The 16,417-nt window shown below is 38.1% G+C and overlaps 1 protein-coding gene across 1 annotated transcript in view; it reads left to right on the plus strand.

The window, feature by feature from the left end:
* DACH1 (dachshund family transcription factor 1) overlaps positions 1 to 16,417 on the plus strand; it is a 354,082-nt gene that overhangs the window by 319,139 nt on the left and 18,526 nt on the right. The window contains exons 8-10 of the mRNA XM_039369714.1: positions 9,115 to 9,262; positions 10,575 to 10,718; positions 12,194 to 12,262. Of these exons, the coding sequence (XP_039225648.1) occupies positions 9,115 to 9,262; positions 10,575 to 10,718; positions 12,194 to 12,262 (361 nt within the window). The remainder of the gene's footprint in view (positions 1 to 9,114; positions 9,263 to 10,574; positions 10,719 to 12,193; positions 12,263 to 16,417) is intronic.

Genomic DNA, 16,417 nt, shown 5'->3' on the forward strand with positions numbered 1-16,417 from the left:
GGTATCAGGAAGGGCATCCGGCCAGTAAACTCTCAGGTCCATCCAGTTGCTCCAACTCTATCCTGAATTAAGGGATTATGGGTGTTAAAGCTTTAGTATTAAAAGAGACAACAAGAAGAAAGAGGTATATAGATGGAGAGGAAGAGAGAAAGAGAGAGAGAGAGAGAGAGATTAGATAGATGGATAGATAGATGGAGAAAGAGAGACAGAGAGAGAGACAGAGAGAGACACACACAAAGAGAGAGATTAGATAGATAGATAGATAGATAGATAGATAGATAGATAGATAGATAGATAGATAGATAGATAGATCTCCAGTGATGAAGCACCTACAACTTCTGAAGGCAAGAAACTGATAGATAGATAGATAGATAGATAGATAGATAGATAGATAGATAGATAGATAGATAGATAGATAGATAGACAGACAGACAGACAGACAGACAGACAGACAGACAGACAGATAGATAAATTGGATGGATAGATGGATGGATGGATGGATATGGATATAGATGATATAGATATATAGATATAGATATAGATAGGCAGATGATAGATAAGAGAGGGAGGCAACTTAGCATAGTTTGCAAGCTTAGAGTACACTGTTGAAGTGCTGGAAGACTACCGAGCACCACATTAAGACTTAATGGATTCAGGTAGATTGGGATATCAAAGATTAATATAAGAATAAACCATAAAAAATATCATTATAACTCTATGAAAAATGGGAGCATAATTATGTTCATAAATTTGTAAGATTGCAGGCATGAGAGGTGTACAAAATTAATATCTGCTTTCAGAAAGGGTAAAATATATTTATTGTTTCTCTGTTATTATTTAGCCCTGCTCAGGAAGATATCCAATTTGATCTTCATATCCAAATGAAGCTCAAATTTGAACCGCAAAGCAAAAGCCAAGTCAGGATTCTTTCAACTTGGCAAAGTTCTCTCCTGCTTCCTGTCGGAGAACACATTTGTTAGCCAGAGGGTACACCTGGCTATCCATTTGCCCTCCCATACACACACAAAAAAAAACTGCTTAGATGGAAATGTCCTTGACAGCAGCAGTAGCAAACTTAGGTCTCTAACTGGGTATGCCAAGGCAGGATGGAGGCCCTCTGATTCACTGGCAGCTGGTCCATTCTTCTACTGAGATTGATGTGCTTCTGGGCCAGGAATATTTTCCAAAGTTCTGTACAAGTCAAAATAAAATTCTGTGGCTCCTCTGAGAGCCTTTCAGAACTTGGGATTACCTGAATATGATTTCACTTAGAGCAAAGCTCCTCTAAAAGACATTTAAGTCCACTTTGAAATAGACACTAATGTAGCCCTTACTGAATTCAGTGGAGTTCATTGTACTTGTATGCAGACCTGGATAGGATTCTATGTCTGGATTAGACAGGGATTCAAATCACGGTGTGTTACTTCTGAACCAAAGACATACATAATATCTTAGCTTGACCATGTTAGTTTCCTTATGAACAAAATTTCCAACCGATCACCCTGTAAAATCACACTGTAAAACGGCCGCAGGACTTGGGTTTGGCTGGCTAGTCTAAAGAAAAGAAGAAATGGGGTGACATGATAGCAATATTCTAATAGTTGAGGGACTGCCACAAAGAAAAGGAGGTCAAACTATTCTCCAAAGCACCAGAGGGCAGGACAAGAAGCAATGGTTGGAAACTAATCAAAGAGAGAAGCAACCTGGAATTAAGGAGAAACTTCCTAACAGTGAGGACAATTAACCAGTGGAACAGCTTGCCTTCAGAAATTGTGGGCGCTCCATCACTGGAGGTTTTTAAGAAGAGACTGGACAGTCACTTGTCTGAGATGGTATAGGTTCTCCTGCTTGAGTGGGGGGCTAGACTAGAAGACCTCCAAGGTTCCTTCCAGCTCTATTTCCATTTCCTATTCCAATCCATTCCATATTATTATTGCTGTTCTATTCTATTCTATTCTATTCTATTCCATTCCATTCCATTCCATTCCATTCCATTCCATTCTATATTTCTATTCTATTCTATTCTATTCCATTCCATTCCATTCCATATTTTTATTCTATTCTATTCTATTCTATTCTATTCTATTCTATTCTATTCTATTCTATTCCATTCCATTCTATATTTCTATTCTATTCTATTCTATTCTATTCTATTCTATTCTATTCTATTCTATTCTATTCTATTCCATTCCATTCCATATTTCTATTCTATTCTATTCCATTCCATTCCATTCCATTCCATATTTCTATTCTATTCTATTCTATTCTATTCTATTCTATTCTATTCTATTCTATTCTATTCTATTCTATTCTATTCTATTCTATTTTATTCTATTCTATTCTATCCTATCCTATCCTATTCCATTCCATTCTATATTTCTATTGTATTGTATTGTATTGTATTCTATTCCATTCCATTCCATTCTATATTTCTATTCCATTCTATATTTCTATTCTATTCTATTCTATTCTATTCTATTCTATTCTATTCTATTCTATTCTATTCTATTCTATTCTATTCCATTCCATTCCATTCCATTCCATATTTCTATTCTATTCTATTCTATTCTATTCTATTCTATTCCATTCCATTCCATTCCATTCCATTCCATATTTCTATTCTATTCTATTCTATTCTATTCTATTCTATTCTATTCTATTCTATCCTATCCTATCCTATTCCATTCCATTCTATATTTCTATTGTATTGTATTGTATTGTATTGTATTGTATTGTATTGTATTGTATTCTATTCTATTCTATTCTATTCTATTCTATTCTATTCTATTCTATTCTATTCTAAAATGGATTCACTTCCAGAGGGATGCTTCAGAGAGCAAACATAGTTTTGGTCTTCAATTCATGAAGGCACTTTTGGAGGGACCCTGGGAGATGATGTGGTTGTAAGAGTTGTAAGAGGACTAACAGCCACCTCTCTCAAATTATTTCTGAAGCTTTAGACACGCCTTATAAAGAGCTGAAAAGCTCCCCTTTCTGCCTTCTACCACATGCATATTTGAAGGCTGACATTGGGAGCGTTTCAGCTATTTTCCAGATGGGATTTGGAAGCAAATAAAACTTGCTAAGAGTGAAATACTGACTTGTTGGTGTCCAGAAGTCCCCAAGCAAAAATTTATGATGAAGATATTCTAGGGGAAAAAAAGATCTACTCCCAATTTTAGATATAAAGACATCAACAGATATAGCACCATGGCAAGAAGTAAACCTTAATTCTGTTTTTCAGGAAATGAAAAAGAAGATAGTGGAGATAGGACTTTCTTTAGCAATAAAGATCAGCTACTCTTTATTAAACCGTTCTGTGTTCGTACTTTTTGTGGGCTTTAAAATGCAGTTATGTTTAGCTTCTGGTAATGATTTGCAAATCAATTTAAGTGTAATCAATAAACTCATCAATGCATTCTTAGAATAATATAATTGATCAACTAAAAATAGTTCACAATCCTATTATTAATTCATGGTTTATACATAATGATATGTATGCATACAGAGATGAGAAGGCCGAATAAATTTCACTTCTTAATAATCTGAAGATATGCTGTAAAGTAGAAGCACATTTATTTTATAAACAAAACAAGTGCTAATGATGTGACAGTTTAAAAGTAGTCTGAAGGATGAAGTCATGTAGATAAAACAAAAGAATGATTGTGTTTGTATGTGGGAAGTTTCTATACTGCAAATTAATTTGCAAACATTAAATCAAACAAAAGCTGCAATTTTATTCCAACAATTTTTATCTGTTTTCTGCCAGTATTTATGAGATGTTAATAAAAGGGAAAAGTTAACAAGTTCTCTACTATTGTTTACCTGTGTATGTATGACTCCTGAGTTTAGAGAATAATGAATTAGTTGGTTAAATAGTGTTATCAAGAGATTTCAAATGATTTGTTTAAACATTTACTGGCTATTTAAAAATAGTAGTTAGAAACAAAAGTGGGTAGGCCAGTTCAAATTATGACTTTAATCTTGTTTTATTTCAAAGTTTGATTGAAAAAACAACAACAAAATACAAATGAATACTTCTACAATATCTATACCATGTTTTTCAGTGAAACAGGAAACTATTTTAAAAGAAGGCATTTGTCTTTTTTTGAATGTGTGTGTGTGTGTGTGTAAACAATGAATTCAACAGAATCAGAGTAGTAATATTGATTGTTTTTTGTGCCGTTTTCAATTGAGTGTTTTGCAGGACAATTTATGCACAAAATTTCCCTAAATTAAATAGAAGACTTAAAAACAACTATGGGCAATAAAAACAGATATAAAGTCAAGAAAATGAAATAGTACTATTACTGCTACTACTGCTAGTAGTAATAATAATAATGTTTTAAACAGGTGCCTAAATCTTATTAGGTTTGCCATCTACTTTCCCATGGAAGCAAACCAAGAAGACTTGATTGTAAGGGGGGGGGGGTAAAATAAAATACAAATATAAAGGTACAATTGAAACACATTAAAAGTTGCAAAGTCCACTGTAAGTAGAGTTAAATATAAAAAAATATAAAAGTAGTATAAGAATCTTTAACACAGATAAAACGGATTGTATTTTTAAAAAGTCCTTTTTCCCCCCTAATGGTGTCTGGGTCCACAACTGTGCAACCCAAGCTGTTGTTTTGACCTTTTTGACTCTTTTGGCATATGTCACTGATCTTTGCTTATTTAGTGCTAAAATGTGGGGTTTAGGGGAAATCATTCTGGTTGCAGATCATCTGAGAAAGCATTTTGCCTCTTTGGAGGCATATGAATGTGTTCCTTCCACAAGTTGCTCAAAAAAGGAAGTAATTGGAGAGAGAGAGAGAGAGAGAGAGAGAGAGGGAGACTGTAGACTGTACTTAAATATGGGCCTGGAAATTTATTTTTTATTTATTTATTTATGAGACTTATATACCACTTTAAGTGCAAGCACTCTCTAAGCGGTGTACACCAGTAAGCAATGTATATATATATTTACATTGCCCCCAACAATCTGGGTCCTCATTTTACCTACCCCGGAAGGATGGAAGGCTGAGTCAACCTTGAGCCGGTGAGATTTGAACCGCTGACCTGCTGAACACAGTCAGCTAAAGTGGCCTGCAGTACTGCACCCTAACTGCTGCGCCACCTTGAGGAATGATTTAGAGTACACTGAAGATATGTCCAGCTGTGTGCCATCTCACAAAATCAAACTATGACTATGCAAACAGTGGAAAATAACAGAATAACAGAATTAGAAGGGACCTTAGAGGTCTTCTAGTGCAGCCTCCTGCTCAAGCAGGAATCCCTATATCATTTCAGACAAATGGTTGTCCAGTCTCTGCTTAAAATGTCCAATGTTGTAGCACTGGAGGAAGTTGTTCTCACTGATAAGATATTTCTTCTTAGTTCTAGTTTGCTTCTCTCCTTGATTAATTTCCAATCGATTGCTTCTTGTTCTGCCTTCAGATGCTTTGTAGAATGGGTTGATCCCCTCTTCTTTGTGGCAGCCCCTCAAATATTGGAACAATGCTATCATGTCACCCCTAGTCCTTCTCTTCATTAAACTAGACATACCCAATTCCTGCAATCATTCTTCATATGTTTTAGCCTCCAATCCCCTAATCATCGTTGTTGCTCTTCTCTGTATTCTTTCTAGAGTCTCAACATCTTTTTATATCATGGTGACCAAAACTGAATGCAGTATTCCAAGTGTGGCCTTACCAAGGTGTAATATATAAAGGTGTAATAACACTTCACGTGATCCTATGGGATATAGAATCAATAAAAACAAATCAGTCTAGGTCTGAATAAACTCTGATCACCAGAAGTTGTGAGACAATTTGTGGGATCCTTGGTGCTCGGTGGTTTTCTTGCTGGTGTTTCATTACCAACATCATCAGTGTTCAATGCATATTTGCACTGATGATGTTACCTAGTTTGATAATGAAACCTCTGCAAGAAAACCACCCAGCTCAGAGAGTACCAAAGAGTCCACAGTTCAACCCTGAGCAACAGATATTCTCTTCTATCCCTAAATTAGAATTTGTCATTCTATTTATTGATCCCTCTGATAGTAACCTCCTGTGCAGATAGGTTGGGGTCTGGGAGAGTGATTGCTCCAGAGAGTTTCATGGTCAACTGGACATGGATTTAAACTTGGTTCACTTTTAGCCATCTATGATAGGTGAGATAAAAAATGTAATTGGATGTAAACAGCCAGGATTACTGTAAATTTAACAGGTTCCAGTCAAGAGGAGTCAGTCTCTTCTTCCTTTTCTTTCTCACACACAAACCCAGTGTGGTACCATGTCTGGCTAAAAATACAGCTCAGGCAGCCAGAAACATAAGGACAATCCAAGGGTGTCCAAAGACACCTGCCAATCTCCCTGGGTTTCTAAACAGATGAAACTTTTCTTCAGATTTGCTCAGAGAGTCCCCTAACTGAAAAAGGAGATGAATAAGAGCTGGAATGATTCATAGCAGAAAAAGTTATACTCTATATCTAGGGGTCTTCAAACTTGGCCCTTTTATGACTTATGGACTTCAACTCCCAGAATTCCTCAGCCAGCATGCCTGGCTGAGGAATTCTGGTAGTTGAAGTCCAGAAGTCATAAAAAGGCCAAGTTTGAAAACCCCTGCTATAGGTGAAAACAGAAAATATTAGCATGGACAAAAAGAACAAAGAAGTCAGCCTAAGTTTACCATTAATATCTCTTGATAGTAAAGCATTCATGTCTAGTAATCAGCAGTGTAATTTCATTTAGGTAAAAATTTATTTCAAATAAAAATTTATTTCAAAAGTGTTGAGTGAATCCTCGTGGTTTTTCTTTGACATACATCAAAGAACCTGCATTTTTTAGTAAGCTGGGCAGCTAAATAAATCTTTTACTTCCCAGCCCCTCTTTGAAGCTTGACATACAAACCCAGTTCAGATGTTCATTGCCATAGTACTGAATTTGTTCAACCAGATACAATGTCAAAGAATTCCATTCTTTCCAAGTACATCACATTAGATTTTCATTGGCAGGACCAGATGCTTTCATGTTGGCATCAGCCTGGTGTCTCTCTTGGCTGCCCCACTGAAGGTGCTGGATGCAACTTCAAAAAAATGAAAGTTCATTTTCTGTACGTTCTAAGTGGTCCCTAGTGGGTGGCTGAGCCAAAAACATCCTTTTCCCAGCCATAATGAGCAGCATTTCCATAAACCACATTAGAACAAATTGTTTCATAAATATGTTGAGGGAATAACAGAGAGAAAAGACAAGATGATCCTCACAGCCCAGTCAAAATGTTCAATGTCCTTTAGAGCTTCACGCTTTGCGAAGGTGCTGAAGATAAAAAAAAAATTACCCCAACATGCTTTCAGTTTAGCATTATTCTCCATGTTTCTCCGTGATTGTTTCATATTTAAAGAACAACAAAATATTGTGTTTTGTCAGCCAAGGACAATAATAGTTTAATAGTAATTTATTTTCCATTGCTACTGATAATACAACCAATCAACACGTTAAGTGGTGCCAACATTGGCATGTTGCTAAATAAATCTCTGGGCTTTGCGCTGCGAATACGTCTTTCAAAGATAAGTCAACAAGAGCAATCAGAGCAGAAAATTAGAATTTGGTATGTTAGAATTAAAATACAGCTAAACTAAAGTTTTAATTGGGGTGATCTGAAAGGGCACTTGATGTAATGATCTCTTTCATTTGTTACTAATTGTTTGTTCCTGATGAAGAAGAAACATGTACATGAATGTGCTGTTTGAAAAAAGATGGCAGTTGCCATAGCAGCTCATTTCTATGGTTCAAAAAGGAGGGATCACCAAATGAAAGGAAGGTCTGCTTGTGAATTTTAACTTCTTTCCTGACTCCTCACCACAAGAGATGGGTTTTGTTGGGGCTGTAATACTACATTGTTTAAAAATCTGACCTCATATTTGAACTGTAGGAATACTCTACTGCATTCAGCATTGTCCTCCATTTGAGACAGGAGAAACCCTATTTTTACATTCTGCTGGAGGCAGAAACTCCCACCCCCCTCTATCGTTTGCCAAAGAAGGCAAAATTGTCCAATTGGTCACAGGTAAAGTGGACCAAAACCAGACATGCCCCTATGCCACAGGACTAAATTTTTTTTTGCACCATTGATCTCGATTTGGTTACACTGGGCCAGCACATCTGATGACTGTCTCAGGTACATTCTTCTCAGAAAATGACACAGTTTGGTGAGTTACTTTGTCCACCGATGTTCTCTCGGTTCGACACAGCAAAGGGAAGTTTTTACTTCACACCCGGTTGCTTAATCAAAGGCTGTACTTTGTCATGCTTTGCGATCACATTTTTCATTTCTGAATTCTGACTTTCAGAAAATGTGCTGCAAGTTTTGTAAAAAAGGAAAAGGCCCCTACTGAAGCCACGATGAAATCATTAATCGGCAATCAGTCCCACCTCTACATAATACCGAAATAGTTTAGATTTAAATTATACCAACAAAGAAGTGTGCGGATTTAGTCTTTGCAAGCGTCCAAATTGTATTTCTTGGGGAAGATGTGAACAGTTGCAAAATGGAGGTGGGTTTTGCTTGCTGTTAGCTCTTTTCAATGCTATACCTTCTAGGTATAGTATAAAGATGTGATTCTTCCCTGGTTTGGGTCTCAACTGATGTCATGCCTTCTACATAATTAAGTGTCCTTTTTAAAGTGGAGCATAATTCATCACCTGCTTCCTCTTCAAATAATCTTTATTTTATAGACGCAGAGCAGTAAACCTGAGCTGAAATCATCCATAATTCAGTCAAACAGGTTCATCTACACATGAGAATTCCAGAGCACATAAAGACTTCTAGAATGTCACTTATCCTTTTCCTTTCAAGACTTGATCAAGTCCATCAAACCTAAGTCCCATCGAAAGCAGCATGAAGTCATGATTAACACCATGGTTAATTTAAGCAAGGAGAGTTAGTTTGGACTGGCTGTAACTCTTGATCTCTTGATTATTATAGTTGACGAAAGCAGAGGTCTTCTACACCCCTTCAAGACGGTGACAGAGTGACAAGTGACTGTGAAAATGGTTCATAAATAATGTGAATCAATTCCATTGTTTCCTAGTTCAAAGGCTGATTGTGTTCACCATTCTCTTCCATCAGGGGCTCTTAAAAGTTGCCATAGATAATGCGCGGGCTCAAGAGAAGCAGGTGCAGCTCGAAAAGACGGAACTCAAAATGGAACTCTTCAGGGAACGAGAACTGAGAGAAACACTTGAAAAACAGTTAGCGGTGGAGCAGAAGAACAGAGGTAACACAAAGAAAATAATGACCTTGTCTATTATCCTAGTTTTACCAAGCTGCCTCAAAACATCAAGGTACAATCTCACCTAGTTTCTATACTCAAGAGCGTTTATGATAGTATTAGGTGGGGTGTCACGTTATTTTTTGTTATCTGGATTGAAAGAATACCAGCAAGAATAGATAACAAGTCCTAATATCCCTGTGGAGAGCAAAGTTCCAAAAAGCTCTTTAGCTCTACTTTTCAACAATTATGAGTCTCAACACCAAAGAGTTTCCTTACTCCTTAGTGTACCACCATTATTCTCTGTTTCATAGTCTCCTTTCCCTCACAACCCATCACATATATGAAAAACTAAAAAGATATGAGAGTTGTTTAAAAACATATGAATGTATATAAATGAGTAACACTGTGAGTGTCACAATGATATGAAGCCACACAACAAATTCCATTCAGTAAGAACTGAAGAAGCTTCTTGGATGAAAAGTGAAAAGCACTTTTGAGATAACCATGATCTTGATGACTGTGAATCTCCAGGCAATCACATCCACTACTTTATGGGAGGAATGGAAGAGCCTGAGAGCAACGAAGAACAAGCTGTCCCAAACGTGCTTTTTCAAAAGGCAACTGGACTTTCTTGTTTTTTCCTTGACATTTCACTTCTCCTTCAAGAAGCTTCTTCATTTTTGACTGAAGAACAGATTGTTTAGCTGTGAGATATCTGGAGAACAAACTGGAAGGGGTTGATTATGTGCTCTATGGATATGCAGAGTTTTGACGTTTATTGTGTTATCATGCACAATATGTATGAGGCTGCTGATTTCTTTCTTTTTCCAAATCTTCATTTCTGTCTTTCTAAAGTGCTTTCAAATACAGGAGAGGATTGGGATATCTGGGTGTAGTTACTGAGTTCCACAATCCCAACTTTGACCAGATGTTATGGTAACCCACTAGGACAGGGGTTCTCAACCTTGGCAACTTTAAGACTTGTGGACCTCAACTCCCAGAATTCCTCAGCCAGCTTTAATGGCTGAGGAACTCTGGGAGTTGAAGTCCACAAGTCTTAAAGTTGCCAAGGTTGAGAACCCCTGCACTAGGAAGTAGCAGAGATGAACCACGTGGCGGTTCATTTTTGTGCAGAACACTGCAAAAAACCTACCCTTAGAATTAATCTCTGCTTGCTGTGTAAACCCAGATGCACAAATGGAAAATGGCATGCTAAATGTTGCCACGAGGCCTAAAATAAATAAAATGTGAAAGCCAAGGTCTTGTAGTTAAACTTGGATGGATTTTATTTTTTTGTGTTTTTTTTTCACAACAGCAATAATTCAGAAAAGGTTAAAGAAGGAAAAGAAGGCAAAGAGAAAATTGCAGGAAGCACTTGAATTTGAAACAAAGCGGCGAGAACAAGCTGAACAGGCGCTAAAGCAAGCGGCTTCCACTGATAACCTCAGGGTCCTAAATGGTAAGGTGATGGACTTCTTCTCCATATATATGATGCTGGGTTCAAGTGGTTTTGTTGAAAGAATCACAACCGCTTTAAGTGCAAGGTAGAAAAACAAATCACAGATACTTCCTTTTCTCTTGCTGATTGGATGTTTATATCTAAAGCAGAAGGTTTTTAAGAAGAGATTGGCCAATTATTTTTCTGAATGGTATAGGGCAAGGGTAGGCAACCTTGGCTCTTTTATGACTCATGAACTTCAACTCCCAGAATTCCTGAGTCAGCCAGGCTAGCTCAGAAATTCTGGGAGTTGAAGTCCACGAGTCATAAAAGAGACAAGGTTGCCTACCCCTGGTATAGGGTTTCATACGTGAGCAGGGGGTTGGACTAGAACCAGGGTCCCCAACCCCCGGTCCATGGACCGGTACCGGGCTGTGGCATGCCCTCAACCAGTCTGCACAAACAAACAAAGCCCCATCTGTAGGATGCAGGCAGCACACAAAACCACACACTCTCCGGTACACAGAAAAACCTTTCTTCATAAAAGGTTGGGGAACCTCTGGATTAGAAGACTTCCAAGGTCTCTTCCTGTTATTCTGTTAAAAGGAAAAAATTAGAGCTGTATTAAATTATCAGCTCGGCCATGCCAGCCTTCTCTCCCTGCTCTCATGTTTTCTTCTCTTCAATCTTGCTCATCACAAAATTACGGTGCTGCCCCCCTGTGATGACCCAGGGCCCCGAACAGAGGCAAAGTAATTAGCTGGTCAGAATAATTGTCTTTGTAAGCACTGCCAACGTTCACCCAACAGCCCCTACATATACTGGCACAAGTTCAATAAAACAGTCAACAGAGGTAAACAGTTCTTTAAAGTAAAACAGATAACAAACAAGGTATGATCTTTTCAACGCCCAGCTTGCCTGTAACCTGCAAACTGCAAAACTGAAGACAGCAAGGAAAACTCAGCAGGAAACAAACTTGGTCCAAAATACAAAGAGTCCAGGTACAAGAGCTCACATCACAAGAGCTCATGTTTGTTCCCGGCAAATGCCCCACCCCACAGCGTCTCTTTAAATACCTACTCCCCAGGTGTGCCTTGTGGAGTGGGACGTGACGCTGTCCTCCCGAGCAAGTGAGCCTGCCTCCGTTGTTCCCTCCTCCTCTCTGCTCTCCTTGCTCTGGGATCTGGTGGGGAGGGGCCTTGCTCCTCGCCTGAGCTCTGCCTTCCCTGTTCCAAACTTGAAGGGCCCTGGCCTGCTTCAGCCTGTTCTTTCCCACAGCCCTCCGAAGCCCCGGACACCCCCTCCTGGGCCTCAACAGGGAACTCCATGTTGTCCTCAGGCTTGGACCGAGGCATGACACCCCCCTTTTTTATTCAACATTCAACAGGGAGGCAAAGGTTGATTGTATGGTGATTCAGAAGTGGCAACAGGTTGTAAAAAGAGCTCTTTAAGATCCGAGTGAAATATGTGTCAGCTCTATCTTTCTGTGCTTTTAGATTCTCTGACCCCAGAGATAGAAGCTGACCGCAGCGGGGGCCGAACAGATGCTGAGAGGGCAATACAAGGTAGGAATTTTCAAAAGGCCATAAATCTAGATCGCACTATATTAGTTTTGCCTCTACTTTAGCCTGCTATTCAAGCATGCAACCTGCCATCTGGGCCACATCAAAACAAGTTCATTCAAGGTCAGCTTCATCTGGACTTTTTTTTTTTTTTCAGAAGAGAAAATTCATTTTGTGTGATAGATTTCCTTTACATTAGCAGGTTATTCCAGTTTATATATAATGCAGTTAGAAGAACAATGAATCTGGAACGATGAAAAGTTTCGTTCAGCATGGTAAACACAAATGCATTTTTAGGCTGTCCGACCACACATTTTTAAAATAAACTAGATAATTTTCAAGACTGGAATGCTTCATAGCAGAGGAAACTAGAACACTCTGAATTTAACTCCTTAACTGTAGATTTCACCATCATTACAGTTATTTATATTTTAATATATCAGTTCAAAGAAAGCAAAAACTGGACAAGTAGCTCAAATATTCTAAAAAATTCTATTTATCTTGGGCCTCTCTATCCCTGGGCTAAGGATGTTAATATGAATAATAAATAACACACACACAAAAAAACATACAAAGCATTTATTTTCAATTTAAAAGGAAGGCAAATTCTTCAAAGACAACCTACTATACAATGATTAACCAGAGATGTCTTTTCATTTGCATTTTAAAGTCAATCATTTACTGTCTTTTTGTACTAAACTTTAGTTTATAATTCTTGTGAGGTATCATGGTTGCTCTGACAGCATAGGGAAATATTGAGAAAGATAATAAGTCACACAGTGATTAAACATGCATTAATAATAATAATAATAATGATAATAATAAAACAGTTTGTCTCTGCTTCACACATCAGGAGACATATTGGAGAATTGGCCATGAATTATTTTGCCAGGTGGGATCTCAATGATACCAGCCAGAAAATGGTAGCTGGTTTGATGACTCATCATTGTTTCTCATATATTAGTTCTGTATAAATCACCTTGCTCTGAGTGAGTGAGATTAACTTAATTTAACATTCTGCCTATCGGCATCTCAATTTCATTTAATTTGCCCACCAGATTGTCCAATCATCTTTTTTTTATGTTGTTGTTGTTGTTAACCAACAACCCAGCAGGCATATATTTCTGGAAGACATATGCAGAGGTTACTGAGTTTTTGCCTGTCCAGATATTCTAGGACAGGGGTAGACAACCTTGGCTCTTTTATGACTCATGGACTTCAACTCCCAGAATTCCTGAGCCAGCCTTGCTGAAGGGAAAGGAAGAGGTTTCCAAGCTGAGCCATGCTGGCTCAGGAATTCTCGGAGTTGAAGTCCACGAGTCATAAAAGAGCCAAGGTTGCCTACCCCTGTTCTAGGAGAAAGTAGGAATATTCAAACAATGTTAACTCTGAAGGTTTGTTCTCTGAGCTTGTGGGTTGGTTTCCAAATGTTTCATTACCAGGCTAGGTAACATCTTCAGGGACATGCTGAAGATGTTACCTAGCCTGGTAACAAAACATTGAAAAACCAACCCATAAGTTCAGGGAATGAACCGTCACCCTCATCCTGTACCCGAGATACAAATATTCGCAATTATTGCAAATGTTAACTCTGTTTTTAAGGTTAATTATGCAGTCCCATCCCATACAAAATACATGCAGTAGGATGGAGCGAGCTTTGATCTAGAACAGGATAGACCTAGATTCATTGAGTTGTAAAACATCTCTGAGCTTGGTTTTTTATTACCCACCTAGGTAACATCTGAAGGTAACAACTGCAAATGAAAAAACAAGCTCAGAGAACTTGTACAACCCAGAGCTACCTACATATTCTACAGACCAGGTTCATATCATCTTCTGGCCCCCTGGAATTTTGAATCAGTCATACCTCAGTCTACTCTCCTGCTTAAATGATGTATAATTAAGATGTTTTTAATCTACCCTTACATATTGAGACCAAACCTGATATCCAAGTATAACAAAGGTGAACATAATTGAGCATCCTAGAGGAAAAGAAGATATAAAAGTAAGAAATAAGTCACTTATCCTGCATAAGAGGGATTTATGGTGTCCACAGAGTTCGATGCTGGTTGTATAACGAGGCCATCAAATTCTCTATCCTTCTCTTTTGACATTAGCAAGATGATGATCATCTAGGAGGTTAAACAGCTTACATGTCATAAATATATTCACCATGGAGGTAATGAAACATAAATGTTATTCCTCTTAGGGCTGTACATAAATCAGAAGGTGATAGGACAGCTGTCTATTTACAAAGAGTCATTAATCTTTTGATTCTGAAAAATTGAATGTGTTAGGAAAGCTTGTCAAAGTGAAGGAAGAGCATTTCATGAGTAGAATGGCGAAGTTTCGTAGGAGAAGAAAGAGTCCTGCAAATATGCTATAGCACTTCCTGCATTAAACATTTTAGTAACATTGGGGGTTTGGTACTTTTCTGTTGGCTACTTTCGTTACGATTTGTTACCCTTACTTTTGTTACAATTTTGTTATATTATGAGGGGCATGTTGGCTCAGAGGTTAAAGACACTGAGCTTGTCAGCTAAAAAGCTGACAGCCCGGGTTCAAGACCCAAGCGCTGTGCAATGGGGTAAGCTTCCATCCTTGCCTCAGCTCCTGCATACCAAGCAATTCCAAAGCATGCAAATGCAAGTAGATAAATAGGTACCACTTCAGTGAGAAGGTAATAGCTTTCCATGTGCCTTTGGCATATAGCCATTGCTAGCCACATGACCACATAAAATGTCTTTGGAGAACACTGGTTCCCTTAGCCAAGAAACAAAGATGAGTACTGCCCCCTAGAGCCGGACATGACTGGGTAGGGGAAACTTTTACCTTTACCTTTATTTTTGTTAGTTGTGAAGGATTTTTGATCATCAGCCATTTAATTTCTTATTGTGTATCAGAATAAATTTTGAGAGCAGCCATGAGAAGGTTTTTCCAAGAGCAGGTTGCATAAAAATTAATTTGCATTGAATGCCATTTTCAAAACAATTGATAGCGCTTAATAAGTTAAATCCCACTACTCAAATGAATTGACATATTGAAAAAAATTAGAAGGTTTAGACCAGTGGTTCTCAACCTTTTTAATGCCGCGACCCCCAACCGGTCTCGAGGACTACTCAACCGGTCGTAAGTCAAGGACTACTCAACTGGTGCAACACCGTTTGCAGAATGGGACTTTTGGCGGGCTCAGCAGGACAGAGACAGCCTGGACAGTTCCTATTGGGTTTTGAAAGCCAATAGAATTAGACTCTATTCAAGAGAGTCTATTCTATTGGCTTTCAAAAGCCAATATAATAAAAGGGAGTAGCACAGCTAAGGAAAAGGGGGAAAAATGGCGGACTGTGTTGTTTGGCGACCCCCGTGAAATGGTCATTCGACCCCAAATGGGGTCCCGACCCACAGGTTGAGAACCACTGGTTTAGAATATTATGGCTTTCAAAGTTGAAGTATTTTTGCTCCAATACTTCCTGGGCAAAACATATCTACACATTTAAAATACTCAAAGAATAAAAGTGTAGATCATAATCTATGCACTTTCTACTTTATGTTGATCATAATCTATGCACTTTCTACTTTATGTAGATCATAATCTATGCACTTTCAGAGAGTTACCTTGCACTTTCACTGGAAAAAAGATGAATTGTGGGAAAATTGGATGACTTAACCTTGATATTTCAGGAGAATATAGTTGAGTCAAAACCTCAACTCTGGCATGGCAACTTGGAGGAGATAGGATTTGGGTTATCAGTTATAAAAAGTTATTGTTAACTGATGACAAAAGGGCAGTCTTGGTGTCTCTCTTACTGATGATTTGAAGTCTAGTGAAGATTCCATTTGTGCATTATTTCATATCTTTGTCTACTTCAGGTTGAACTCAATGACTGTTGACTTAATTGTTGCAGATGATGTGGTAACAGTAAAATGTCTTCCAGGGTCCCAGTGTAATTTTTTCTGTCCTCTTTGTCCCTTGTTAATCTCTCATCAAAACCTGACCTGCTTAGTTTTGTGGTCCGGACAAAGTCAACCTGCATGCCATCTACTGGGGTTTTAAACCTGAAAATGTCAAATTCACATTTTAATCCAGTGGAAGAACCAAGTCACAAAAAGCTAGAGGAGCTTAACTCTAGCAAAGTCATAACAACTCTTTCCAGTGCA

The sequence above is a fragment of the Crotalus tigris genome, unplaced genomic scaffold, assembly GCF_016545835.1.
Source record: "Crotalus tigris isolate CLP2741 ecotype Arizona unplaced genomic scaffold, ASM1654583v1 scf7180000021207.2732985, whole genome shotgun sequence".
NCBI lineage: Eukaryota > Metazoa > Chordata > Lepidosauria > Squamata > Viperidae > Crotalus > Crotalus tigris.